Genomic DNA, 27669 nt, shown 5'->3' with positions numbered 1-27669 from the left:
TACCGGGAGTACGGTTTCCCGCTCTTGCACTTAAGGACCGTTTCCTTGGAATTTCATCCGAACATAAGACAAGTACGACCACATGGGTGGAATGGGACACCCCTGGCTGAGTAATTAGCCAATCGGGGGAGCCTTGATGCCAAGAGACATGTGGATTCGCCGGGGTGGTGTCGGGGAGGACCCCTGGGCTTCCTGGCACAGTATAGTCTGGGACCTAATCTGGTGTTGGTCTGGGACCCCTCTCGTTGGCATATGGTGAACCTGTGTCGGCTTTCGAAATGCCTTGTCATGAAAGCCTTAAGGTCTCTAGTCGTGGCCGTTCTGCACGGGCTGGATGATCCGGGTTAGTAATGTCGTGTGGGTAAAGTGTACCCCCTCTGCAGAGGTTATTAAACTGTCCGAACAGCCGTGCCCACGGTCATGGGCGGATGTGAGGTGATTCCTAGCGTAGTTTTGTTTGACTACTGCCTTGTGAAATTTTGCTGTTGTGAAATGGGTTTGATGTTTGGAAAATCTGCGGCTGATGGGACCAGCCAGGCCCGGGTGGCCGTTTGAAAGCTATTGGCCGGGTGCCAATCTTGATCAATTCAAAAGACTGATACATTGCACAAACTCCGACCGGACGAGACGCACATTCTCATCCGTGTCGTTTGAGAAGCACTCACTTAGTTGTTTCAGGAAAGAGTTCAAATAAAATCAATTGCAAAAACAACAGCCCTTCTTTGAAGCCTGCATTAAACACTTATTTCCCATGGCTTGCTGAGTACTCTCGTACTCACCCTTGCTCCTTATAAATTATTTCCCCCCCCCCAGTTGCTGAAGAAGATGAAGCGGATCCCGCTGACGAGGAGTTCCTTCAGGAGCAAGCCGGCTACGATGAGTTTTAGGGTTTCGGCCTAGTTCCCAAGTCGCGCCTGTGATGTGTGGTCCAAGTCTTGGCTTCCGCGTTCCTTTTGTAATGCAGTTGTGAGCTCGGGATCTGTCCGCAGCCCAACATGACTGTACCCCTACTCTATAATAAAGAGACCTCTGTTGCTGTGATATTCTGTCTTCCTGTTATACCAGCACTGTTTCCTGGGACTGGTATCAATTAACAGGTTAATTTGGAGCGTCACGGGCTAGTTCCGCTCGGGACTAGTTCGGGGCGTGACAGACGAAGCCTACTCCTCGGAGAAACCACCATCGGACACATACTCATACTCTGGGGTTGGGGAAAAATAGAGCAAGACTGAGTACTACCCACTGTACTCAGCAAGTCATACCAGAATAGGGATATGATGCAGGGAATTATCAAAGGAGAGCTAGAGTGGTTCATTTGCATAAAGTGAGCATTTATAAACAGAAGTTGAAAGCAGTAAAGCAGTTGTAACAATTAATCAATATTAATCATCCACTGTCCAACGCTATACCACGTTGCAACAGGCCCAACCACCCACCTAAACTATCCAGTTTCAATAGACTAAACTAGGGTGAAACTAATCACGGTGAATCTGGTTGACCGCCCATAACCGCGGGCACGGCTATTCAAATAGTTTTACTCTGATCAGAGGTGTACAACTGTACCCACAAGACACAGCCCCACGACACGTTACCGTGCGCCGACATGCCACCACGACATACCGGAAAGAGGCCGTGACAGGACCCTTTGCATAACCCCCTCTAACCAAGCACACCACACCTTAGGTTTCACCCCCACTCCTCGCAAGGCAGCGGGCAGTCCCCTCTCGTGCCTAGGTGAATCCGGAAGCGACAGAGGCCGTCGCAGGGCCCGCCCCGCTCCATCACGCCCACCCTTGCCTGGATGCGTCAGCTAGAGGAAAGCTACACTACAAGCCCAGTCGTTGCCCACACTGGCTTGTGGTAAGTACGATAAGTTCTTCTAGGGCATCCCGCGAACCAGTCCTTAACTGCCATGGGTGCGACCAACAAAACCATGCACCCACAGCCCACCATGTGATTCATTTTAATTAACCAACACCAAAGCGGTGGTACTAATTCAACGTTACCATTAGAACCTACAGTCTAAACATTAATAGGATTTCCCTCATTGTGTGCTAGTTGAACTAAGCATGGCTAAGCAATCCCTAGTCCAATCTCTAGTCATGTTACATCCCAAACTAACAAAGGAACATGGTATAAAATAGTACGGCTATGACAGTTGGTAAACATCCCATAGTAACATTATAAAACAATGCATTATTTGAAGAAAAACAATAGAGCATTTGCAATATAGGATCAACATGTTCAAGTGACAAGCATGACTTGCCTTGCTCTGCAGCTGGAGGAACCTCGGCGACTATCTCGAAGTACACCAGAGCGTCGGAAGAACCGGAATCTAAGCGACAAACAAAGCAAACAATACAAACAGGCTATAAGACTACTGAAACAGAGAACAAAACCATTTTTAATGGATTCTACACATTTTTCTTGATTTACTGAGACTTGAATGGGCTTAAACGGAGCTCGGATGAATTAGTTATAAATTTTAGAAGATTCACTGTGTTTATTACTATAACAAAAAGGCCTTAAATCATTTATTGCGCATTAAATCCCAGGGCTGACGTCATCAAAAGGGGGGGGGGGGCGGCGCCGACAGGCGGGACCCGCATGTCAGCGGCGCACGGGTGGCCGGTCCACCGTGGACCGGGACCACGCGGGTGGTCCACCGCCGGTCCACGGGATCGACGGCCCGGATCGGCTCGGGGCCGATCGGACGGTGCGGCGGCGGCCTGGCTCGGCTCGGCTCGGCACAAAGCCGGCCGGCCGGCCATGGCAAGGGCGGCAGCGCGCGCGCGTCGCCGGTGACGGCAACCGGCGGCGGGAGACGGCGGCGCAAGGCGGCGGCTCGACCCAGCACGGCTAGGAGGGAGAGGGAGGGGAATAGAGGAGGAGGGATGCCTCACCGAGTGGCCGGGGCGGAGGAGGACGACGGCGAACGGTGACGGCGAGCCACGGGAGGACAACGATGGCGGGCGGACGAGCTCCGAGATGCCCTAAGAGAGGAAAAGAGAGAGATTAGAGGGAGGGAGATGAACCACGACGATCGGAAACCATGGCCGAAGACGGCGGTAGAGGTGGTGCTCACCGGAGTGCGAGGGGATGCGGGCTCCGGCGACGGACCTCGACGGAGGAGGTGCAGACGGGGTGGACCTCGGCCATGCGAACCCAACGGCGGCGACGGCGCGGTGCGGCGACGAGCCTAGCGGCGGCTAGAGGCGGCCGGAGTGGCGGGAAAGGCGGCGGCGGGTGGATGCACGGTGCGGGAGCGATGGAGAGCTCGGGAGAGAGCGGTGGAAAAAGGAAAAAGGTGGAGGGGAGTGCGGGGAAACTTTATAGGGGCTCGAGAAGGACGGACGTGGCCGGGGCGCTCCCGATTTCGCCGGCGATGTGGGAGGTTGGAGGTGGGGAGAGAGAGAGAGTGGCGGGATTCAAATTTGAATCCCGGCCATCTCGGTTGAGCGCGCGGGCGAGAGAGAGGGGGAGTGGGCGCGGGGAAGCACGCGCGGCGTGGCCGACGTGAGCCGGAGGGGGCGGGGTGCGGTGGTTTCGGCGGTGGTGGCGATGTGGGAGGCGGGCGGCCGGAGGAAGGGGACGACCCCGACAAGTGGGGCCCACCTGTCGGCGTCCCGGGGAGAGAGGGAGGGGCGGCTTGGGCCGGCCCACAAGGAGGAGGGCGCGCGGCGGCGGGGTGGACTGGGCCGACGGCCCAAGAAGAGGAAAAGGAGGGAAAAGAAAAAGAAAAGGAGGAAAAGATTTTCCCTGGGATTAAATATTCCTTTTGCTCAATTTTAATTGGTTAAAATTATTTCTAGAGCTCTGAAAATTCCACTAAAAATCTTGTTAGCGTATTTCGACATGTAGAACTCAAGAAAAATTCCACATGCCAATTCTGATTATTATTTGCATTAATTTATTAAGGTTTACTCTTGCTTTATACTGGTATTTTCTTGAGACCATTTATAACTTCAATTCAGGCTTGGGAAAGAACTTCAGGGTGTGACAGCAGCCCGCCTCTCCGCCGTCGCTTGCCTCGCCCGCCTCTCCGCCGCCGCTCGCCTCGCCCGCCTCGTCCGCCTCTTCGCCGCCGCCTGCCTCGTCCGCCTCTTCGCCGCCGCCCGCCTTGCCCACCTCTCCACCGCTGCTCGCCTCGTCCGCGCAGCTCGCCTCGCCCGCCTCTCCACCGCCGCCCGCTTGCCTCTCCGCCTCATCCGCCACCGCCCGCCCCCGCTCACCGTCGGCCGCATCGCCGTGCACGCCGTTCGCCACTGTCATGCTGACTGCCGAGAGAGCGAGGTCGATGGCGTCGATGCTGTCCGATTTTTTTTTAACAAAATCTATCATAATTGCCTCAAATTTGACAATTTTTAGTCAAATCTTTCAAAATGAGTCAAATTTCTCAAATTAATGCCAAATCTGTCATAATTGGGGCACATTTTATTTAATTTATTTTCACAAAATTCTGTCAAATTTAAGTCAAATTTCACAAAATGATTCAAATCTGTCAAATTAATGCCAAATCTGTTACTTGAGCAAAAATTATTACAAATATTTCAACATTGTTGAATATATACACGGTATAACAAAATAGGGTCAAACAAGCAAACAAAAGGGATATAACAGGGTCAAATAAGCAAGGGCAAAATGGACTATTTACCCCAAAATTAACACCGTCACCTCACCCAAATGGAATAGGTCAGACCGGAGCTTCGTACTCGAAAAGGAGGGTCAAATAAGCAAAGTTTAAAAAGTAGGGCCAAATCGTCAATTACAGTTCAAAACAGGGTCAAATAAGTAATTGCCCCTTTTTTTTGGGAAGTTCGGGAACCCGTGAAGATCGTCCTCGACCGTGTGCCTTTTATAACTACCCTGAAAATAACGGTAAAAAATGCCCGCGTGTTGCAACGGACGAAGGCTATTTTAATATTATTATTGTTGTATGGTTTAGTTAAGGTGAAATTCATGGTGGGAATTTACTTGGATATATATATTTCTAGAAAATCATGATGTGTAGTTAAGAGTTCAATCATCTCAAGTTAGCATGTTAGTTCTTTTAAGGGGATTTCTTATACGACTCCTTTTGTATTTCCAAAGCGAGCGATCTTAAAACTTGACTCAAATACAGATTCATATTTCCAAAAGCGAACGAACTTAAAAACCGAACCATACACGGATAACGTGTCAAAGTACCGACAAAAACATCTTTAATTTTTATAATAGTAGAGATTGTATAGAGTATCCATAACCTCATGGTTATGGAAGTTAAAAGAGGTGAAAACGGTCGAAAACATTCAGAATCAATATTATCTTTTCAAAAACAATGATCGATCGGTCGATAATAAATCATATTCATCATTTAAACTACTCAGTGTTGACACCAGTACGATGCAGAAAGAAATTAGAAAACACATTTATATATAGAAAAAAACAGTAGCGGTTGAAAATATTACCCGTTATATAAAAACGATGCTCGGTTGATCAAGAATATGACATAAGGTGGATGAGCAGTTCAACGTAATCGATAGATAATTCGCTAATGCATTGTCATTTGCCCCTATTGCATTAAGAATGGTACTCCCTTCGTCCCAAAATAGTGTAGTTTTATATTGTTTATGTCCAATATTTGACCATTTATTTTATTAGAAATTTTTTATAATAAATATTTTTTATTACATGATAAAATATGAATAGTACTTTATGTGTGACTATTTTTTAATAATAAAAATATATATTTTTTTAAATAAGACGGACTGTCAGGTTAGACACGATATATACGGTTGCACTTGTAGAATGGATGTAGAGGAACTCCTCGGAATCAATGCTACCGTCGTATTGTTTCCATGGGCCCAGGACAGTCTTCGTGGCTTGATTTTTGTTGTTGCGGACCGAGCAATAGCCCCTTCTATCGCTGTACTCCCTCTTTTCCGTCAATCGAATGGCGCAACGACCCCGGACGTCGCTACGTCAAACGATCTAAACGCCAATGAAAAGAAAAAAAGGGCCAATCGTTGTTCGACGATATTCCAATTATATCCATCAGTTATTTACTTATTTACACTTAAAAAAAGTGCACTTTAAGGAGTAATAACTATTAACTACAATCATGTTGTTTTTTAAGCAAAACGGCACTAGATCATGACTTTTCATTGAATATAGTGGAAGAAAAAACAACTCTTAAGGACTAGAAATGAAAAACTTTGTACTCTTTAAATATTATATATGGAGGGGCAGAAGGTCCCGCAAACGTTTTGCTCCTGCCATTGTCCAGTCCGCGCCTCTTCCTTAATCTTGGCGAAGAGGAAAGATGATGTAGCCTCCTTGTGCTGAAAGATTCGTTGATTCCTTTTCTTCTATATCTCCCAAACCATGAGGACGATGAGGGTGCGCAAACCTCTCGAACTCATGCAACATGCCGTATTAGCTAGTGTCTCCCACCAATCTTTGACTGTTTGTGTTGTCTCTCAATGCCTAGAGTCACACTAGTGGTACACAGCATGCTCCATATTATCCATGTTGTTGTTTGATGACATCCAATTATCCATCAATCAAATACCCATCCCTCGATGCACGTTTTCCATCCAATTTTCAGCAAAAGGCAACTGCGGCGGCGACATGAAGGTCAACTGTCGGAAGGCGGCAAACAGCAAACTCGATCAGTCCCACGACTACTTTTTAGATGACCAGATCACCTAGTTATCCAGCTTTATTAAAGAATCCCCATAACAAAGTTCTTTTGCCTGTTAATTCTCGTTACAGTTACAGTTACAGCTGGAAGACAGGAACTAGCTACAGATCGAGCAACATCTGAATCTCACATAGAAATTTACAGAAACATCAAGTTCACAAAAAAGGCAGACCACTGCACTGCTATCTAAGTGAAATCATCGATCGAAGACCCTTCAGCCGGTACAGAATGTCGTCAACACAGGTGTCCAGTGAGCTTTGATCTTCCCCTCGCAGCCGTTTTCTTTTTTTTGTGCTGTTTTCTCGAGCTCTGCATAAATGAAACTGTTTTAGATACAAAACCTTCTCAAAAGGAAAATTATACGCGTACAAAAATCTGTGATTTGTCTAGAAAAAGCATCTTGAAAAGCTGATGTGGATAAAATATGAGTGATTCTTGATTTTAAGCCCATTCTTTTCTAACTGAAGGGTTGTTTAGATTGATGTCATTTCAAATCATATCATTTTTGTTAAAATTATTAAAAATGTGCATACAATTAGTTTCTTGGCCAACTTTAGTAAATACATAAGAAATTCTGTCAATTTTTTTAATATTGTCAAACTACTAAAATTTTAGCATTAGATTTATTTTGACTGCAATCTAAACGGCCCTTAACTAACTACTAATTAAGACTAGTACAGATTTTTTAAAGTGTTTTTTTAATGAAAATAGATTACATCTTACTTCTGTCACAAGCCACGCGGCCATAAAGTAAATATAGCATTACTCTTATCAACAACAAAATCTTTTCAAGTCTAGAGGCCAACTCAACGCGGGCACATTCAAAGGATTACCCTCTCGCCGGCGTCGAACGACCACAGCCGCAGCGGCTCGCCGTCGTCGTCCGGCAACGACTCCGGCAGGAGGCTTTGTGGAGGAGGGATCGCGTGTTCGCGCCAGATTGCTTCGAATCGGTTGCGCTCGATCATGTACCCGCCCAGGTTGATGTACTCGCCGTCGTCGGCGACGCCATTCCCGCTCGCCGCCGCCGGCGGCGGCGGCGCGGCATCCTCCTGGGAGTCCACCATGAGCGCGCACGCGCGCCTTTGTTCGGCCTCGTAGGCGACGCCGTTCCGGTTCGCCGGCGGTGGCGGCGGCGGCGGGGCGGAGCACGGCTCTGGTTTCTTTTTGGAGCAAATTACCGGCTCTCGTTCCTCTTCGAACCACCGATCCGGTGGTGGCTGCGCGCCCTGCACCTCGTCTCCCATGTCCATGGGCGCGGCATGTGGCGACACGGCGTCCTGGGAGGAGGAGTCCACCGCCATGAGCGTGCCCGCGCGCTGGAGCGAGAGCTTCTGTTCGGCCTCGTCGGCGGCCTTCTGGATCGCGTGGCTCGCGGCCGCCAGGGAGCAGTCGATGGATCGGAGAAGCTCCCGGAGCTCCTCTTCGGTCATGGCGCCGAAGGCAGCGGCCACCCCCGCCGCGCTGGCCGACTCGCCGCCGGCGGGGACGCCCTGCGGCTGCTGCGTCGCGGCTTGGTTCGCGATGTCGGCGGCGTCGCCCACGGAGATCTTCCTCCGACCGTTCTCCGGCAGCGCTTTGTACCGATTGTTGATATCCCGTGCCTTGTCCATCGACGGCCAGCGCAGCGGCTCGCACACGCCGCCGATGGCCGGGCCGGACAAGGCGACGGGGACGGCGCACCGCGTCGCGAGCTCGCTCGCCTTCCTCACCAGCCTCATGCGCTGCTCATGGCGGGGGTCGCCGGCGACGCCGGTCACCGGAGTAGGAGCCTCCCCGCCGCCGCCCGGCGGCATCGCTGATGTCATCATCATCTCTCCCCTTCCTTCTCTCCCGCCCTTCGAATTGAATGAATCTCTCAATTTCTCGAGCGTGCGCGTGCGCGAGGAGATGCGTCTCCTCTCGCGCGACTTAAATAGGCCGCGGGCCGTACGGCCCAAGCAGCCCACGACTCCGACTAGGACTCGTGTTGGGCTTGGGCCCGAACACGAATCGGACTTCCCTTTCTTTTCTTTCGGGGAAAAGGCCCGGAACCGCGTGGGCATTGCCGCCGCCGCCGCCGCAGCGACTCACTCCCCGACTCCCCCATGGCGCCGCCGCACATGGCGTCCGTCCCGGCGGCGCTCCGGCGAGCGGCGACGCTGGCGCGGTGGTATCCGGCGGCGATGTTCTCGTCGTGGATCGTCCCCGAGAACAAGCCCATCCTGGTAAGCGCTCGGGGCGGAGGTTTCGCGGGCTGGGAGGGGCGCAGTGAGATCTCCTTGTAGCGGGTGATGATTTGGTGGGAGCTTCGTGCGCGCAGGTGCGTGACTTCGTGAGGTCGGCGCTGTACGACCCCAACCATGGCTACTTCTCCAAGCGGTCGGGACCCGTGGGCGTGCTCGACTCCAGCATCCGCTTCAACCAGCTCGACGGTAATCCTCCTTTCTACCTGCTTCTTGGATCATTCTATTGCTTGGACCGGATTTGGCTGTGGGAGTTTGGTGTGTGTGTTCCGGCATTGCGGGAATCAGATTAGGCCGGTTCTAACATTTGTTTGCCGAGGTGGCATTTCGACGAACACGTTGCGCGTGCCACTGTTCCTCTCATGCAGAAATTTGGGACTTCTGTTTTTCTTCCATGACTGTTGAACTCCATTGATTGTTTGCCAATTACGATTCTGTGTTGTGCTGTTTTAATATCTTGGACATTTGACTAGAAACGGAAGTAATTTGCTTATGTAGGTAGGAGTGCGTATATGCAGTACCTTGATAAGTTGTACAAGAAGCATGACATCGCTTGGTTCACTCCAGTGGAGCTCTTCAAGGTGTTTTCTTAAGCTGTTCAATAGCATGTAGTGTCATTTTTCTGTCAGTTTGACCCTTGATGCGTGGTCTTTCTCTGGTGCAGCCATGGTATGCCTATGCAATAGCTGCATCAATCCTCCGTACAGCAAATCTTTCAGTCCCACTGAAGGTGCATTCTTAACTTCCTCCTCAGCATAGTTCTAGACCTCCATCCACCCATTTGCTCTTACAAGCGCCATAACCGCTCACATATGATTTAATAAATGATGGCTGTGCTACTGCACCATTTTCCTTTTCTTTTTTTCATTCCTTCTCAACTAGTAATATTACTGCAGTTCTCATGGCAATTTTTTTTTTGGAGAAAAGGTACCTTATAATATTATGGCACATAGTCATCTGTTTTCTTTTTCACCAAACCATATGAATTTTCCCCTGCATGGATCAGATTTACGAAATTGGTGGTGGTTCTGGCACATGTGCAAAATGCATACTTGACTACATGATGTTAAATGCTCCACCGAAAGTATACAATACTATGAAATACATGTAAGGAAACCTTCCTTCACTTTACGATCTCTGTTATGTGATCGAATATGCTTTGACCTTGCTTTTATCTTAATTTGCTAGCTCAGTAGAAATTAGTTCCTCTCTAGCTGAGAAGCAATTGGAAACTGTTGGTGAGGTGCGAAGCCATTTGTCAAAGTTCATGGTTGAGTGTCGTGACGCAACTGACAGAGCTGGATGGGGTAAGCTGACTTCTTGTCCCTGCTCCTCTGTAGGGCAATCTACTCTAAAATGCATTCTATTTAAAAAATAATGTATGAACTTTGATAATTCAGCTTGCAAATTTTCAGCTAATGCTATTACACCATATTTTGATGTAGTGCTGATAGGCTCAGTCTAAAATGTGTGGGTTACACTTACACAGACTTCCCACTAATCCCTCCATGTCAAATCACACTTATATCGGATTTTATCTTCTGATCTTTATATTGTTGCACTTTTATTCCTTGACCACTTTGGGTTACTTTCCTGTCATATTTTACAGGCCGCAAGGATCCTCGACCTTGTTGGGTGTTAATGCTTGAGGTACTGCCTTGACTATCTGCTCGGTTGTTTCTTTGATGTCTCATATGAATCAAAGAAGCAATATACCATCATTACAGTCCACCTTTCCTGTTATTAATTGACGCTTAGCTGCAGTCCTCTGGCTGGTTTGCACTAACTTAGTAGCTTGGCAGAATGTGTAGCAGCACCTCAAATGTTATTTAGGCTTTCAAGATGTGAATACTGCAAATATACCTTTTTTCAGTGTCGAGTTTATCTGTGTGTTATTTTGTGTTTCAAAGGATATGTAAGAGTAGGTTATAAAGTTATAGCAGACATAAACTCTTGATTACTCTCTCTTTGCCAATGATATTGCAAACAAAACACTGTATCAACGTTGGGCGCTGTTCCTTTACGTACCCTCACTATTGCCATAACAACCAGATATAGGATCCTCTTTAGACATTCTACCAACCATCACTTATTAACCATTGTATGACCATGCCAGTAGTCTGGACTGACTGATGATGGCAAGTAGGGAAACACTGGTTGCCAGTATCATTTTGTTTGCTAAGTGAAGAATTAGATTATCATATGGACTTCTTAGCTTCGCAATCATATCTTAGAGACATGATGGCAGCAGCCTCAACAGCAACATTCATTTGGTGTATTGTCAGGTACTTGACAATCTACCACATGACCTTGTCTATTCGCCAGATCAGGTCTCTCCATGGATGGAAGTATGGATTGAAAAAGTAAATGGCAGGTTTGTGTTTTCCTTTTTCTGATTCCTGAGAGTGTATGCTTCAGACAATATATGAAAGTATCTTTTTTGCTCTTATACCGATTATTTATGTGCGGCTTTAGGCAAGTTCAATGAAATGATCTGGACTTTGGAATAATTTGATGAAATGAATGAACTTATGCTTCTTGTGGGTAAAAAAAAAATGATGGAAGTCTGACAGTCTGTAGTGAAATTCTTTTACTGAATTCTCTTCTGTTACCTCGTGGCTAATGATCTATTGATCTTATCATTTCTTTTCTATATATTACTGTATTGTATTTGTAACATATATAAGCACAGTGCTACATAAGATAAGTTTATTCTTAGTATACATACTTTATATTTTGGAAAGGAAAAAAGGTATATTCTTCAACAGAAGATTAAGGGAAGGTTCTGCTTGTTTTATAGTGCTCTCATGCTGGTCTTTTACTAGATTCTTGTTAGATAAATTTATCATTTTCGATATATTATTGTTGAAGGGCTGATTCCTTACCCCTCTAGTATAACATAGTCGATCACCCTTGTGCTTCTGGAATCTGGACAGTTGTATTGATTGATATTGCCTGGTAACTAATGAGGACAGACTTCATTAAATTTGTATGGTTGCCTTTTATGAAAAATAGTTCACAAGGCTCTGAGGTATACAAACCATTACAAGACCCACTAGTTTCCCGCTGTGTCGAGATTACTGGCATAAATGAAGAGAAAGTGTCTGTGAGAGACAAATTATCACTTGCTGCAAAAGGAGTTGTGTCAAAAGTATTCCCAAAGCCTCGGAGAGCTTGGTTACCAACTGGATGCTTGGTATGTCTTTTGAACCCACTTCCACTTGTTAGGTTATAAACTGTTATTCTATATGTGATCATATGCTGATGAGTTTGTCAGCTTACTGCCAGAATCTCTGAAATATGTGTTATGACGTATGCAGAAAATACTAGATACTTTACATCAAGCTTTGCCAAGCATGTCCCTTATAGCTTCAGATTTCAGCTATCTTCCTGATGTCAGTATACCTGGCGATAGAGCTCCATTGGTTTCTTCAAAGGTGACAAGACCTTCACTGACTTTTGGTGCGTTTTTCCAACAAGGCAATTTCTCTAGGACACCTCGTTGATGTTGTGTCCTGCTTGCAGAAGGACGGGAGGACTTTGGATCATCGCAACTATCTTGAGGCTCAGGTTTGAATAATGTTTCTGTTCTGTTATATCTGAATATTAGATTCGTTGCAAACATGTCGTAGCTTAGTTGACCCTACTGTCCAACCCCATGGGGAAAAAGAACTAAATAACTTTGAGCAATTAAGTTGTTATGCTATGTGTTTAATTAAGTTGTTGTGCTATGTGTTATTATATATTATTAAAAGAACTCGGTTATGTTACTTGCCAGGGTGACGCAGATATTTTCTTCCCAACCGATTTCTGGCTTTTGGAGAAGATCGACCATGACTGCTCTGGTTTCTCAAAACAGCAAAAGAACCCCGGTGCATTTAAACCAGTTAAGACGAGGAGAACCATCATTGTAAGTTCAGACTATTTAAGCCAGTTTTGTTTTCTATGCAACCTAGTGTCCTAGTTCATCTTGCATCACATCTTTTACAAACTTCGGTGCACTGACGAGTATGATGTTATTTGTCAACTATCGTTAGCTTGATTCTGCTGCCTTCATGGAAGAGTTTGGACTGCCGTTGAAGACTAGGACCAAAGATGGATATAATCCACTCCTTGATGATTTCAGGAACACCAAGTTCTATCTAAGCGTTCCTACCCATAACAAGAAATAGTCATCATATATTATTTCTTGTTATATTTTAGTCTATTCGTTGGTCAGATCATACTATCACATGCGGATAAAAATCGACTTTCGCATTCTTTTAGAGAACAGGAAAGTCTTTTAGTCGACCGAAGAATCGCAAGTTTGATTTGTCCATTTCTACTTCACAAGCTGCATGGCTGAAAAGTGGATTATAGTGTACTACACAGGATGTCAGGCCTGCTTCTTTGTGACACGGCTTATAATTTGAGAACTTCATTTTATAAATAATTTTGAGTCTTTTCTATTGTTATTGTCATTTAGCCTTGGCTTCGGATTGCTAGGAGTAGAAGTGTATAAATCGCATCCACAATTTTCACTGCATTGATAACGAGTCTTCAAACTACAAGGCACAATTACCAGAGAGAGAGAGAGAGCGCTATGGTGTTCAAGGTTCCATAGGAAAATTAGAGTAACGATAAATATGGATTAGGATTTAGGACCATAATTTTCCTTATGGGTGTTCCACACTTCCACTTCCGGTGTAACCAGTAGCCAGAGCAATATAGGAAATCAGATGACAAGTTGCAGCAAATAACAGAAGAGAAAATGAACGAGGGAGATAGTAGAGCTAGGGATAACAAGTGAATGAAATAACAAATGGATACAGCAATTACAACATACACCTCCACCCCACGTATAATTATGGAATATATAAGGGGGCGTATTTTTCCTGCTGGCAGCTATTCTGTTCATTGCCAATACAAAAGTGTAGCTCCACAGAAGTCAAACCATACATTTCATTTTCTGTAGAAAAAAGAATGGTTACATCAAGGGGCTCTCCTCCAATATACAACTTCTCATCATGCTATCACCAAAACAGGGCAAAAAAATATCATATATAAATGAAAAGAAAACATTATGGTATACCAAAACTCTACTTTCCACTAGAGGAGCTTGCTGGTTCGTCGCTTTGGACCACCAGGGAAGAGCTTCATTATCCATCCAAGCACCCGTTCAACAACCTGTATATATTTTTCGTCAGACAATCATAACAATGATCTAATGGAGAAAGGCAATCAAATATGTTACATCAGATAAGTTGTAACCTTTAAAAAAAAATCAAGCTGTCAACACATGAAAAAGCTTTATAACAATAATGAAAAAGAGATGTTCTTTTATGTGATCTATGAGTTTTGCTGTTAGATGCTTAGATAACAGAAACTAAATTACCTCATCTCCTTCATCAGCATACATAGTTGCATCATTGATGGAGCGTGTGTCGATCGGCTTTGGAAGGACATTCTCGTTAGCCATCCTTTGAGAAGATAACAGCTCAAGTCTGTGAGTCTGAATCTCCAGCTTTTGCGTTAGATCCTTGTTCAATTCCTTTAAGACAAAGAATGGACTGCATAAGATAGATACACCATGACAAAGTTACAGTACACAATAGCCCTCGATTTGGACATGATTTCATCCGGAGGAAAGGGCCCGGTAGGTTAAGCCAGCTGGGTTAGTCCCTTGGGCAACTATACAAGACCCTAGGCATTTGTATACCCTAGAGGCTTAGTGCTTAATTATACATGCATCGCATTTATATTGGGTCGATCGAAGCTCTGGACAGGAAGAAATATAGGCTCAATGAATCAAAAATAGTAGAAACAAAGTTGCTGCGAAATGAACAAAACCTTCAGCTTGGAGCAATTGGATGATTCAATTCTCAAAGCTCGCAGCAACTCTTCTCGCTCCACTGCCAACTGCAATGCAACAATTACTATTAACAAGGAAGTAAATTTTGTAGGCTATGAAACTCAAGTGCTGTGGTTTAAGGTTATTTAGGTGCAATCGATCAATGTAAGTGATATAAAGTACCAACCACACTGGATTTTTGCACATCAAAGAGATTACCTCTGACATCAAGGAGTTGATATTGTCGATCATTCTAAGCTGATCATGTGGGATGCTAGAAGACACCTCTTCTAAATAAGTAAAATCAGCCACATTATTGGACCGCGATACAGATGTTTCACCATCTTCTACTGTGTCAATGGCACTGGTAAGGGTTTCTGAAGAGCTGCTTTCCCCTGTATCTGAAGATGCATATTTCGTGTCAAGCAGACTAGTAGTTGAAAATTGAAATACATATTCATAGATATCAAACAAAAGGGGAGATCAACATTCATACCTAGATCTTCTGTTGCAGTTGATGCATCTCTTTTATCAGCTGAAGGTTTTTCTATAATATTGACCTTCTCAGTCACAGAAGTATTCCTCAATTTAGAGTGTAGGAGTTTCTTTTCTGTCCAAAAGTATCAATGTGAAGTCAAGTTTACAACCGGCAATATTCATGCATAAATTAAGTCTATCACACACATGCAAGTCTTATTCCAACTAGAATATTACAGATAAATTTCTAGTTTAGTTTTAGTTATTTGACAGCCAAAAATAAGTGACACTAAAGGATGTGTGAGTATGGGGCTTAAATAATAGGGAACAAAAATGTGCGTGCAAGATGTGAACACAACTAATGATTTTCTAGGACTCACCAGATAATTGAGTTGGGCATGGGATAAAGAACGAGTTCAAAAAAGTTTTACAACAGAGTAAAAAGGTAACTACCTTCTTGAAGAGCCTCAACAGTAGATTGAAGATGTTGACGCTCCTTCTCTAGACTAGAAACTTTGCGCCTGTGCATAGTAAAAGAAAATCGTAAAGGAAACACTGTCAGTACCCTCGGATGATCAGTGTGTGAGTTCAGTAAACTTAAACTCATGTCATGTTTTTTGCATGTTAACACAAGACTCACATATTTTTTTCGCATAACAATTTCAAGAATGCCAATGTGGGAAAAACCAGAAACTTTCTTTCACATTTATATTTGAAGCCCATTTCACTTATCAATTGATCTCCCCACCTTGTAAAACACATACCATGCACTCATAGCAGAAAACCTCACCTGTATGAAGAAACCTCAGAGCTCAAACCCTCAATTTCCTTTTCAAGCTTTAACTCACTTGACCTCAGTCTAAGAGCCTAAAAAATAGCGATATATCAAACTGCATGCGCTTTTGATAAATAGTGCCTTAAAGAGAAGTGTTAGATAAAAAAACAGCAGCTGCATGTTTGGCATATCAAGGGATATTATATATTTACATCTGATGCATTAAAACTTGAATATAATAGGCATTACCTGCCTGCAGGTGTATGGGATATCTGTCATTATACTTTGATTTGTTGCTGTGAGCCTGTGACACCTCTAGGGCTTAATGTACTCAAGGTATAGTATAATAACATACTCCAAAAAAACATTGCTCAAAATAATGAGCATTCAAAAACTATAAACAGTGTCAACATTATTATCCCACTAATAAGGTTAGGTTGATTTGCAACATTAGAGAGGAAGCAGACGAGTATATAGCTAAGCACCTTATCTTCAAGTAGAATGACTTCTGCTGCAAGAACTTTGGCCCTCTCATCTGCAGCATTGCATTCTAGCTGGGCATTAGCATATTCCGTTCTGACAGACTCAAGTGCCAGCTGTTGAAAAATTGGAGTTGGTAAGAAAACTATACAAATTATGAGAAAACTTCAACTCCAAACTACAACTTCCTCGTTTTTTGTTAGTCACATTTTCCGAACTGCTAAATGGTGTGTTTTATGCAAAAAAAAAAAAAAGTATATGAAGTTTCTTCAAAAAATCCATTTTTCAAGTTTATAATAGTTAATACTTAATTAATAATGCACTGATAACATGTTCTGTGTTGCGTGCCCCTAAGTAAGCTCAGGCAATATGCACATTCAAACTGGCCCTAAATCATAAGTTTCATATTGATAGATACTAGCACTGAGTGCACAGATGATGCTAACTACCAGAAACATCAGTAAGTCAAATGTACACTAAGTAACCTAAACATTTAGTGGAGATACTTTCATATGAATCAGGCAATTAGCAAGCAATAGTTCAGCGCCATACTTCAGCCAGTTGCCTAGTCAAACACCAAAATCTAAACATATTGTGCATGCTGGGTACATAGTGAACCATGTGATCTTATGAACTCATTCCCTAGCTCCTCATATCCGGAGACATTCTACATTTCATAAGTCATATTCTATGCTAACATATGTCTTGCAACTAGCACATTATATTTCCAAATTACACAGCGATAGTACTACTAAAAAACCAACAGAACAAAAGCATGTCAGCATAGCAAGCATGGAATTACAGAATCTTAATGATTGCTAGAAAAGGTGGAATAAGCCTAACCAGTTGAGCTTGAATTTCGTTCTGCAATCTCTCCATGTCAGATGTCAGGTTGCTGATAACTTGTGCCTAAGCATTTGCAAACAAAATAATAAATATGATACACAAGACAATAAGTGACTGGAAATATATGACTAATCAGTATTGATTCTGTCCTTATACCAATGCTGTAAAAGAATTGATGATTTACTGATCAGATAAGAAGTATTGACTGTAAGGTAAATTTTGGGTGATTGCTTAGCTATTCCATTCTCATTTAGCATTTTCTAGTTGCTAGAGACACTTTTGCAAGCATGTTATGCTAGTTGAATATCATTCACCGTGAATAAGGCAGAGCAACAAGGAAAGACAGAGAAACGGGCAGAATGAAACTTTGACATTGAAATACTACGTTATAGCAGAAACTGGTTAATTAATTGTGAAGAAAGTGTTTTTCTGTTGTTGACTTGCATAATAAATGCCAAAAGTTTGTGAGGATACTAGATCCAACTCCAAAAACCAAAATGGAGATTTGGAAATACCTGTTGGTTGAACTTATCAGTCAAAGCTGAGTTGTCTGTGGCCAAAGTTTGAGCCAATTCTTGAGATTTCTCAAGAGTACGTTGTAAGGCGAACTTCTCTTTTGTCAAATCCTCAATGAGCTAACAGCCAAACCAGAGCAGACATGAGTAGGATGCGGATACTCGTAAATAACAAAAAGTACATGCAATTCAGGAGAAGTAAAAATATATAATCAAGGATAAGGCTGTTAATTTAGTAGAATATGGCACGTCCATCACAAGATTTGGACGTTCTGTCTAGAATATAGACCCAGAAGCTGCACCACGCAGAACAGTAACTATACGCAGCACGCAGTCAAACAAGTTGTTACATATTATGAAGCATATACTTTTTAAAATTATCTTTTGGACATATGGCTAGTACAGACATAATTTCAGCTAAACTTTTGTTTTGTGTACAATAGCATTCAGGTGTAAGCGTCATCAATTCAAACAAACATAAATAAGCGTTTAGATTTTGTTAATAAATGCACAGCTCTCAATATCATGTCCAATGTCCAATTTTACTAGGTCATTCCTGACATACATATAAAATATTATATATCCTCAAGAAAGCACAGACAATGAAAACATAGATCGAGCACTCATCACCTGCTCTAGTGCAGCAAAATCATCATCTTTCCCAGGAATTGTGAAGTTTTGGAACATTTGAGTACTATGGTGCAGATTCCGTTCATCTTTGGAAGGAAAGGAATCAGTACGAATGGAATTTCCATATGATCCCTTCTCGTTGTTATATTCTTGTCTTCCTGATTTTAGAGAACCATCCACATCATTGCTTCCAGCGGATTGTTGATTTGGTGGCTGAAAAAATGAACTCTCAGAATTCGAGTTGTCAAATGGTTTACTAGCCTTTGCAGGCTCCGCGTATGGGACTTCAGTTGTTGGAGCTCTTTGTACTCCAATAGAATCAAGAAAAGATGGCCGAGATCGATTGTATGTAGTTGGATAACCAGATGACATAAAAGGATCCTGTTTATCAAAACTAACAGGTGTGGAATTTGATGTATTCCAAGAATTATTGAAGGCACTTCCATACTCCCGGCTGCTGGCATACGCTAAGCCATCTGCTTGGGAAGAGTCTTTAGAGGTGGCTGCATAGCAGCAAAAGTAAAGAGTTAAAAGTGCCACATATTCAAGTTATCATCACTCATCAGATAGCGTAATTTAATATGAAAAAGGGCTTGGATATACCTCGGAACCGACCAAAGATATCATTGTTTGCAGAGTAACCCTGACTTTGCGTGCCTTCTAACTTTCCAAAAAGGCTGCCAGATGAATATGAACTAGACTGCTCAGTGTCACTTACTTCCCTCAAGACTGGATTTCTTCCCTGACTCAGCAAGACCTCATCTGAAGAATGGGAGACCTCATCTGAGTTTCCAAAGGCACTCAATTTAGATTTTAAAGTCACGTCCTTGTCAGGACTATGTTCCTCCCTTTTCCGAGCAGCATCGCCTCTCCAATCCTCATTATGCCCATTAACTAAGTCAGAGAAGCTCAAGTTCCCATAAATCTTACTCCCTCCAACACTACTGACATCATGCGATGGGGCAGGATTACTAACACTGACTGGCACATTTACAGGGGCAGGTCCATTTGACAAGGGCTCGTCACCTCTGGAATAACTCGTTGGGCCATTCTCGTAGACTGGTGGCACAGATGATGTGCTTGTTGTGTTCACATCCACGTCCGATACCAACTTGTCTCCCGAGTTAGTACTGGTGGCATTTGGAGGAGGGTTCTCTAGTGTATCAGGAACAGGCGCCGTTGCCTGGTCTGCAGTTTCAGCAGCCTTCTTCGCCGCCTTGTTCTTCTTCTTACGGTACTCCGCCAGCTGGATATATCAGAAAACACGACATCATTATTCTACAACCAACTTGAACTTAATTTCGCATCAAATCATCACTCAGGATCAGTTGATGAAATAGCAAGATCTAGGTAACGAAAATTCAACATTTCAAACTGAGCGTGCTGATGACGGGGGTAATTTGCGCGCATTTGACTTCTCTACCATAAGCAAAACGATCGATGGAACTACATCTCTAACGCAAAGCGGTCAATGCTCCCTATTCAATCAAACGTGTCTGGACAAAAAGATCCAGCATTTCCAGAAGGTTAAACTACCAACATCGGGTAACCAACGACTACGTCTATCGCAAGCAACAGACATACCAGCTTCTTCCCCGCGTGGAGATCCTTCCTCCGCGAGGACGACGACGACGCCGCACCGGCGGCGGCGGAGGACGACGACACCTGCGCCGACGCCATGGCTGGCCACACCCCCCAGCTCCCTCCCTCCCACCCAACCACCAAACCCAATCCAAATCTCGGCGAGATCCCCTCCTCCTACTCCTCCTCCTCCTCCTCCCGGGAATCGCCGGCCGCGGTGCAGCCGCCGATTCGATCGGAGGCCCCCCGGGGAGAGGGGGCGAGATCTGGCCGAGGAGGGAGGTCGGATTCGGAATTGGGATTTGGGGGTGGATTTTTGGGGGATTCGCGCTGCTCTCCGAAATCTCTCACGCTCGGCCCTCCACCCCACCCAAGTATTTGGGCCTCAATTCGCCCCCGCTTCGCTTCTTCTTCTTTTTTTGGTGCGTGCTGCTTCGTGGCGGAGGGGTTGCTGTGGAGTCCGACCGGTTTTGGGTTTTCCTGCTGTTGCGTCGTCGCGGTCGCGGGTGGTTTCCTCGCTGGGATGATCCGACGGCTTGGCTTCCGCCACGTCCCACTGATCTACGGCTTTGCCAGCAGCTAGTGCTTCTGTGGTACGACGCCATGAGTCGATGATGTAGTTTGGTCTCCAGTGAAAGGAATTAGGAGTACCTCCTCTGTTTGTTCTAACACGAATGATACAGTTACGCTATTTTCAATTATCTTACTAAAATTATATAATTATTATTGTATTTTATTATAAACTTTTATTACGATATATTATGAATAACTTTAATTTGTTATATACATAATAAAATCAAATATATATCTAAGATTTAACAACATCGCATATATATATATATATATATCTCGAGATAGATGGAGTATATGCGTTAATCTTGTTGTAGGGTTTAATTTCCATGATCAAAGAAAGTTAGTACATTTTTTTTATGGGGATAGTAGAAAATTTTATATGTCATTGAAAACATTTTCCAGATTTATTCGTGAATCCAAAACACGAGCCAAATCTTGTGTCTTTTTATTAGTGTGTGTCTTTCAGTGAACCATAAGCCTATATACTCATAGCAAAATTGTTTTATCGAAACACCGTGCGTACGTGTATAGATGTAGCCATGGGTGTACTTCGGAAAATACATGGTGGTGAACCATTGTAAGGTTATGACCTTACCTCGGATCAATGAATCACAAAGAGCCAAAATGTTGTTGCAGCCTCTTGTATTTATATACGTCCGCACATAATATAAGTTGTTGGGAGATAAGAAAGTTGTATTGTGGTTACAACGTGTCCATCTTCTTTTAATGCATGAAGTCACCACATATTGATATGTTCATGGTACAATGCTACATGGCTACGCTCAAATAGATTGCGCGCTACAAACCCTGTGGCCGAGCATCGAAGTCATCAATCATGAATATATCACAATGCAAATGATAATTGCAGTATAGATTATCATGAATCAAAATTCATGCAACTACACTTTTAAATCGAAATTTGTATCAATCATGACTAAAGTATAGTAGTATTCCAATGTTGCAAACCGGTATTTTCCAATCGAATGGTCAGTGTATAAATGATGTGATATATATTAATCCGATTGTCTAAAATTATTTGAGATGATGACATGGCTGAGTTATATACATAAGTTTACAAGTATCCCTCATATATCAAAATCTATAAATATTTTTTTACAAAATCACTTATTCAATATATATGCATGTGGTTTGCTACGGGTTTAGTTGTGTTTTGATAGTTACTATTTATAAATATGCACAATGGACGTGGCGGTATTAACTCTTCAAAATGACCTTGTTGTCATAGTAATATGAAAGTTATGCCAAAACAACATAGGGGAAATACTCAACCTACCATATCGCTCAAATGATTGTTGACCTGTAACACCCAGCGACCTTTATTTACAGTTGCTATCGAATAGTAAAATACATATTATCGATAATATAGATTGAGAAGAGTAAAATACTAATTAAAAATGATTTGTAAATTGCACAGCGCATGGAATATATTTGATGTTCAAATCCAATTATTGAATTAGACAATGTATTGGATGTGAGTCAAGAGCTTCGATGCTTCATTCCCTCGAAGGAATACGATATGCTTGAGCGAACAATTAATAATGAAAGATATATGCATATCGTCATCTTGATATAAATAATATTTTAGAGAGATATATATCGTTCAATGACCCAAAATTTACAATTGTTTTTGTTTGCATCCATGAATCAATATATCAATTGATTCCACGGGTATTGAAAAAGATACGTAGTCGTAAATGTGTATTATAGATTTATTGGCTCATTTCAAAGTACAAACTTGCAAAAATAAAATAAAATCTTTGGATGATGTCGCATGGGTTATTTGGGTGCTCCTCATCACTAAGGACACCAAAGAAAACATATTTTTTAATCTGATTTTGGGGGCCTGTCTGTCATTTTCAAATGCATTTGTTGCAAAGCAAACAAGCAAAGGGAAAGTGGAAATTTTGCTCTTACCCCTGCAAAACATGTATCCTACCTAGCCGCATCCTCCGATCGAACAAGACAAAGCAAATGCTCCACCCACAGTTCCACACGCAACGGCCAGAACAAGATCACGTATGCCATGGCATTGCCATGCCTCTGCTTAGCGCTTACGCTTCCCGGCTGCTGGTGATCGATCGAGCTGGGCCGTTCGCTGCATGTGTTCACACGGGCCACCTCCACTGCAACCAATGGTAAAATCCCACGTCATCGTAACCAAGGTGCGACCCACACCTCCACGTCATCATCTCCAGCTCGTGTAGGTTTCGTACGTGCGCGTAGAAAAAACGCACCCCATATTCCTAATCCAGACAGCACACAGGTCTCCTCCCGAAGATGGCGTCCGTTCGATCACGCGGTGGTTCGGATCGGACGGCTCGGAAACACCGGACGCGTAGCCCCTTAGTCGGCGCGGACGCGACACGGACATCCTACGGCGCGCAAAAATCGCTACGCGCACACGACCCTACCACTCTATGGTTTTCCTTTTGGGTCCCACATGTCATTGGACCACAGGCAAGAACGCTCCTCTCCCTCCCCCTCTGCCGCGGCGGTCAAAACCAGCACGCGCCGAAATCCCGTACTTCCCACTGACACGTAGGCCCCACTGTCATTGACCGTTACAACTCAGGAAAAAAAAGGGGAACCCCACCCACCAGAAACGCAGCCCCCAGCAATGATAAGTGGGCCCAGAGGAAATGTGGGGCCCACGGGTCAGTGGGACGTGGCCGTGCCGTGCGGGGGGCGAAAGGTACGGTCGCTGAGGAGAGGCTGGCGTGGGCGGTGGAGCGCTTCCCACAGCCCTCGGCGGCCGCCACGTGTGGGCCGCAGCCGCATCTATTCTCTCTCTACTCTCCCACCCTCCACCTCCTGCTGCTTCTCCTGTTCGTCTCCTTTCTCAGTAACTGCACCCACCTCCACACCTACACGCACACAGACAAACAAAGCCAAACCCCCCGCCTCGCCTCGCCTCGCATCGCCTACATCTCGCGCTCTCCGCCCCCCCCCCCCCCCCCGCCCGCCTCCACTCTGCATGGACGCCTCCGCCGGCTCGTCGGCGCCGCACTCGCACGGGAACCCGGGGAAGCAGGGTGGCGGCGGCGGCGGCGGCGGCGGCGGACGGGGGAAGGCCCCGGCGGCGGAGATCAGGGGTGAAGCGGCGAGGGATGACGTCTTTTTCGCTGACGATACCTTCCCGTTGCTCCCAGACTTCCCGTGCCTTTCTTCCCCGTCAAGCTCAACCTTCTCGTCGTCGTCGTCGTCGAACTCGTCCAGCGCTTTCACCACCGCGGCGGGAGGGGGTTGCGGCGGTGAGCCGTCCGAGCCGGCCTCGGCGGCGGACGGGTTTGGTGAGCTCGCCGACATAGACCAGCTCCTCGACCTCGCGTCGCTGTCCGTCCCGTGGGAGGCCGAGCAGCCGCTGTTCCCGGACGACGTTGGCATGATGATAGAGGACGCCATGTCCGGGCAACCGCATCAGGCGGACGATTGTACCGGCGACGGCGATACGAAGGCGGTGATGGAGGCGGCCGGGGGAGGAGACGACGCCGGCGACGCATGCATGGAGGGGAGTGATGCGCCCGACGACCTGCCGGCGTTCTTCATGGAGTGGCTCACGAGCAACCGTGAGTACATCTCCGCCGACGACCTCCGCAGCATCCGCCTCCGCCGATCCACCATCGAGGCGGCGGCCGCGCGGCTCGGCGGCGGGCGCCAGGGCACCATGCAGCTGCTCAAGCTCATCCTCACCTGGGTGCAGAACCACCACCTCCAGAAGAAGCGCCCCCGCACGGCGATTGACGACGGCGCCGCGTCGTCGGACCCTCAGCTCCCCAGCCCCGGCGCCAACCCCGGCTACGAGTTCCCCTCCGGTGGCCAGGAGATGGGCTCCGCCGCCGCCACATCCTGGATGCCCTACCAGGCCTTCACGCCGCCAGCCGCGTACGGCGGCGACGCCATGTACCCAGGCGCCGCCGGCCCGTTCCCTTTCCAGCAGAGCTGCAGCAAGAGCAGCGTGGTCGTGAGCAGCCAGCCGTTCTCCCCGCCGAACGCGGCGGCGGCGGGCGACATGCATGCGTCGGGCGGAGGGAACATGGCCTGGCCGCAGCAATTCGCGCCGTTCCCCGTCTCCTCCACGAGCTCCTACACCATGCCGTCGGTCGTGCCACCGCCGTTCACCGCCGGATTCCCCGGGCAGTACTCCGGCGGCCACGCCATGTGCTCTCCACGCCTCGCCGGAGTCGAGCCGTCCTCGACAAAGGAGGCCCGGAAGAAGCGGATGGCGAGGCAGCGCCGCCTCTCCTGCCTGCAGCAGCAACGTAGCCAGCAGCTCAACCTGAGCCAGATCCACATCTCCGGCCATCCACAGGAGCCCTCCCCTCGCGCCGCGCACTCGGCGCCGGTCACCCCGTCGTCGGCCGGCTGCCGGAGCTGGGGCATCTGGCCGCCGGCGGCCCAGATCATCCAGAATCCCCTATCAAACAAGCCCAATCCTCCTCCCGCCACGTCGAAGCAGCCGAAACCCTCGCCGGAGAAACCGAAGCCGAAGCCGCAGGCGGCGGCGACGGCCGGAGCGGAGAGCCTTCAGCGCTCGACGGCTTCAGAGAAGCGGCAGGTGTGCATGCATGCAGACGATTGACATCAATCGCTATCCACCATAGCTAGGATCTCACGCGAGTGAGAACTCGATTCTCCTCCTCACACACACTCCACACACTCAAAACTCACTCACTCACATCGCTGTCCAGGGATAGAATCTCCAATATTTATCAACCTAGCTAATTAACGGCATCGATTGGATTGCTGCAGGCGAAGACGGACAAGAACCTGCGGTTCCTGCTGCAGAAGGTGCTGAAGCAGAGCGACGTCGGGAGCCTCGGCCGCATCGTGCTCCCCAAAGTGAGACAGTCACCACCATCTCGAACACCTTCTCCTTCCAAATCCACTACCCCACTTGGCACAAATCCATTCCATGGAAGGATCCCACTTGCACACACTCACATACTTGATGTTTCTCCCCTAATCAAAGACGGAATTTGCCTGAACCTTCTCTTCACATTTCCGATCATGGTATAACTAAAAAGTCTCCCCTTTCTTGATCTGTGGATGGTTTCAGAAGGAAGCAGAGGTTCACCTGCCGGAGCTGAAGACGAGGGATGGTGTCTCCATCCCCATGGAGGACATCGGGACGTCTCAGGTGTGGAACATGCGGTACCGGTGAGTAATCAACATTCGATCGAAGCATCAAGCATGATTTGGGATTGCTTATTAAGCTTGTTTAAGTCCACTTGCTTCTTTGTTAATTGGGAGGGGATAGAAACCTCTGAACCAGAAATAGTAAATGACTATGGGATGGTCCCTTTCCCAATTGGGCAAGTGGGTCATACGAACATATCATTGGAATCTGGGAGTCAAATAGGAGCATGCATTCATCGTGTTCTATATTGATGCTCAAGTGCATACAACAAAAAAATAAAAGCGATCTTTTCCTGCTGTTTTCAGTACTAACTAACATTATGCATATGATTTTTGCTGGTTCTGCTGAGCTCATGTTTTTGATTAATTAATTTAATTATTTCCATTGGCAATATTATATATGCACAAGTTATTCGAATACATGATGGCTTAGATTTTGATTCACTGACATTAATGGATATTGATTTTCATGAACACAGGTTTTGGCCCAACAACAAAAGCAGGATGTATCTTCTCGAAAACACAGGTGAATAGCAAACTTTTGAATTATTCAAATTTTACAGTCACAAGCCATGCCAGTAACTTCCATCCTTAATTTGTGGCGCTCAAGTATTGCTGATTAATCGTTGTCATATGTTTTTTCAGGTGATTTTGTTCGTTCAAACGAGCTGCAGGAGGGTGATTTCATTGTGATCTACTCCGATATCAAGTCAGGCAAATATGTAATGTTCATCCATCATTGCCCTTCCCACTTCTTTCGAGTACTCTTTAACTCAACTCAGTTGGATGTGATTTTGAGGGCCAATAAGCTATATATAGTTGCTGCATGCCACTGTTTGTCTTTAATTCGGATGACCAGTTTGGCAGTATCTTTGTTTATGGAGTACTTCTGTTAATTTCTGCAAGCAGCAGCTAATTAATTATTAACCGTAATCTTAATTTATCTCTTAATTATTAGCAGCTGATACGCGGTGTGAAGGTGAGGCGCGCGGCGCAGGAGCAAGGCAACTCGTCGGGGGCGGTAGGTAAGCATAAGCATGGCTCGCCGGAGAAACCCGGCGTCTCGTCCAATACAAAGGCCGCCGGCGCCGAGGACGGCACCGGCGGCGATGACAGTGCCGAAGCCGCAGCGGCGGCGGCAGCAGGCAAGGCTGACGGCGGCGGCTGCAAGGGCAAGTCCCCGCACGGCGTGCGGCGTTCTCGCCAGGAGGCCGCCGCCGCCGCCTCCATGAGCCAGATGGCGGTTAGCATCTGAAGAAACAGATGACAGCAGCAGCAGCAAGCTTCAGTCCATTTGAAGGTTAATTATTAGCTAGCTAGCTCCGTATTATAACCGATGGTAAAACCTCCTAAAAAAATTAATTAAGTTGTGCATGTGAATCGTAGCGCTAGCTAGGGATGATATTTGATCAGTAACCCGTAGTCCCCGTACCAGTGACGCTTAAGTACGCATGGTTTGGTTGTTCATCGTTGAACCCCTGTAGTGTGTCGTCGTCCTGTACATGCATCGAATTATGGAATTAATTAATTACCTTAATCGTCGTGTCCATTGCGGCTAACAAGCAGACATAGGATCATGTTTTTAATATAGTTACTACCTTTTTTTTTTCTTTCTGCGTGGTTAGCCGAGCATCTGGTTTGGATTTACATGCATATTTTGTGTGGATCTACTAATACTAGCACATAAAAAAACCCATCTCGGCTAGCTAGAGTATATAGTATTAATTTCGGCATTTCGGCTGCATATGCTATCAAAAACATTGACCATCCCTGCATGCATGTGTCTAGAATATTACAAGCCTGCACATGCATGCATGGCCAAATTGTCCATGGACCAAGGATGCATGATCTCATCATGACCGGCCCAAGCTGTTTGAGTTTGACTAACCCCTTGCACA

At 45.7% G+C, this 27669-nt stretch overlaps 4 protein-coding genes across 4 annotated transcripts; 2 read left to right on the top strand and 2 right to left on the bottom strand.

The window, feature by feature from the left end:
* Window positions 1–7503: 7503 nt before the first annotated feature.
* On the bottom strand, window positions 7504–8478 carry LOC127759848 (uncharacterized). Its single transcript, XM_052284071.1, has 2 exons — window positions 7999–8478; window positions 7504–7776 (listed from the first exon to the last, which is right to left on the bottom strand). Exons 1-2 carry the CDS (start codon window positions 8476–8478, stop codon window positions 7504–7506), a joined length of 753 nt encoding a protein of 250 aa, XP_052140031.1.
* Window positions 8479–8715: 237 nt separating this feature from the next.
* LOC127775798 (uncharacterized) lies at window positions 8716–13579 on the top strand. The gene is made up of 13 exons (XM_052302098.1): window positions 8716–8889; window positions 8985–9096; window positions 9406–9488; window positions 9572–9637; window positions 9914–10014; window positions 10096–10214; window positions 10517–10557; window positions 11193–11281; window positions 11923–12103; window positions 12228–12344; window positions 12433–12477; window positions 12686–12817; window positions 12945–13579. The coding sequence occupies exons 1-13, from the start codon at window positions 8770–8772 to the stop codon at window positions 13077–13079; spliced, it is 1341 nt and encodes a 446-aa protein (XP_052158058.1). The 5' UTR covers window positions 8716–8769; the 3' UTR covers window positions 13080–13579.
* Window positions 13580–13775: 196 nt separating this feature from the next.
* Window positions 13776–20481, bottom strand: LOC127775788 (protein BLISTER). The gene is made up of 13 exons (XM_052302085.1): window positions 20045–20481; window positions 19064–19706; window positions 18461–18963; window positions 17831–17950; window positions 17313–17378; window positions 16475–16585; window positions 16005–16081; window positions 15668–15735; window positions 15234–15347; window positions 14957–15138; window positions 14737–14805; window positions 14282–14437; window positions 13776–14073 (listed from the first exon to the last, which is right to left on the bottom strand). Exons 1-13 carry the CDS (start codon window positions 20138–20140, stop codon window positions 13996–13998), a joined length of 2283 nt encoding a protein of 760 aa, XP_052158045.1. The 5' UTR covers window positions 20141–20481; the 3' UTR covers window positions 13776–13995.
* A 3128-nt stretch (window positions 20482–23609) lies between these two features.
* On the top strand, window positions 23610–27138 carry LOC127756276 (B3 domain-containing protein VP1). The gene is made up of 6 exons (XM_052281662.1): window positions 23610–25190; window positions 25385–25474; window positions 25692–25792; window positions 26251–26297; window positions 26417–26493; window positions 26733–27138. Exons 1-6 carry the CDS (start codon window positions 23610–23612, stop codon window positions 27024–27026), a joined length of 2190 nt encoding a protein of 729 aa, XP_052137622.1. The 3' UTR covers window positions 27027–27138.
* The last annotated feature ends 531 nt before the right edge of the window (window positions 27139–27669 follow it).

This window comes from Oryza glaberrima, chromosome 1, assembly GCF_000147395.1.
Source record: "Oryza glaberrima chromosome 1, OglaRS2, whole genome shotgun sequence".
Lineage (NCBI taxonomy): Eukaryota > Viridiplantae > Streptophyta > Magnoliopsida > Poales > Poaceae > Oryza > Oryza glaberrima.
Note: the sequence above shows the minus strand (reverse complement) of the source record. Positions and strands in the feature narration are given on the sequence as shown.

Bases quoted from the DNA above. Each gene is read 5' to 3' on its own strand.
- LOC127759848 (XM_052284071.1), bottom strand. From the start codon at position 8,478: ATGCCGCCGGGCGGCGGCGGGGAGGCTCCTACTCCGGTGACCGGCGTC. The intron at 7,777-7,998 runs GCGGGCACGCTC...GTCGCCTACGAG, and splicing joins AGAAGCTCTCGCTCCAGCGC to GCCGAACAAAGGCGCGCGTG.
- LOC127775798 (XM_052302098.1), top strand. From the start codon at position 8,770: ATGGCGCCGCCGCACATGGCGTCCGTCCCGGCGGCGCTCCGGCGAGCG. The intron at 9,638-9,913 runs GTGCATTCTTAA...TGCATGGATCAG, and splicing joins ATCTTTCAGTCCCACTGAAG to ATTTACGAAATTGGTGGTGG. The intron at 10,215-10,516 runs GTAAGCTGACTT...CATATTTTACAG, and splicing joins AACTGACAGAGCTGGATGGG to GCCGCAAGGATCCTCGACCT.
- LOC127775788 (XM_052302085.1), bottom strand. From the start codon at position 20,140: ATGGCGTCGGCGCAGGTGTCGTCGTCCTCCGCCGCCGCCGGTGCGGCG. The intron at 17,379-17,830 runs GTATTTCCAAAT...GCAAATGCTTAG, and splicing joins CTGATAAGTTCAACCAACAG to GCACAAGTTATCAGCAACCT. The intron at 16,586-17,312 runs GTTAGGCTTATT...ATTTTTCAACAG, and splicing joins ACGAAATTCAAGCTCAACTG to CTGGCACTTGAGTCTGTCAG.
- LOC127756276 (XM_052281662.1), top strand. From the start codon at position 23,610: ATGGACGCCTCCGCCGGCTCGTCGGCGCCGCACTCGCACGGGAACCCG. The intron at 25,191-25,384 runs GTGTGCATGCAT...GGATTGCTGCAG, and splicing joins CGGCTTCAGAGAAGCGGCAG to GCGAAGACGGACAAGAACCT. The intron at 25,475-25,691 runs GTGAGACAGTCA...GGATGGTTTCAG, and splicing joins GCCGCATCGTGCTCCCCAAA to AAGGAAGCAGAGGTTCACCT.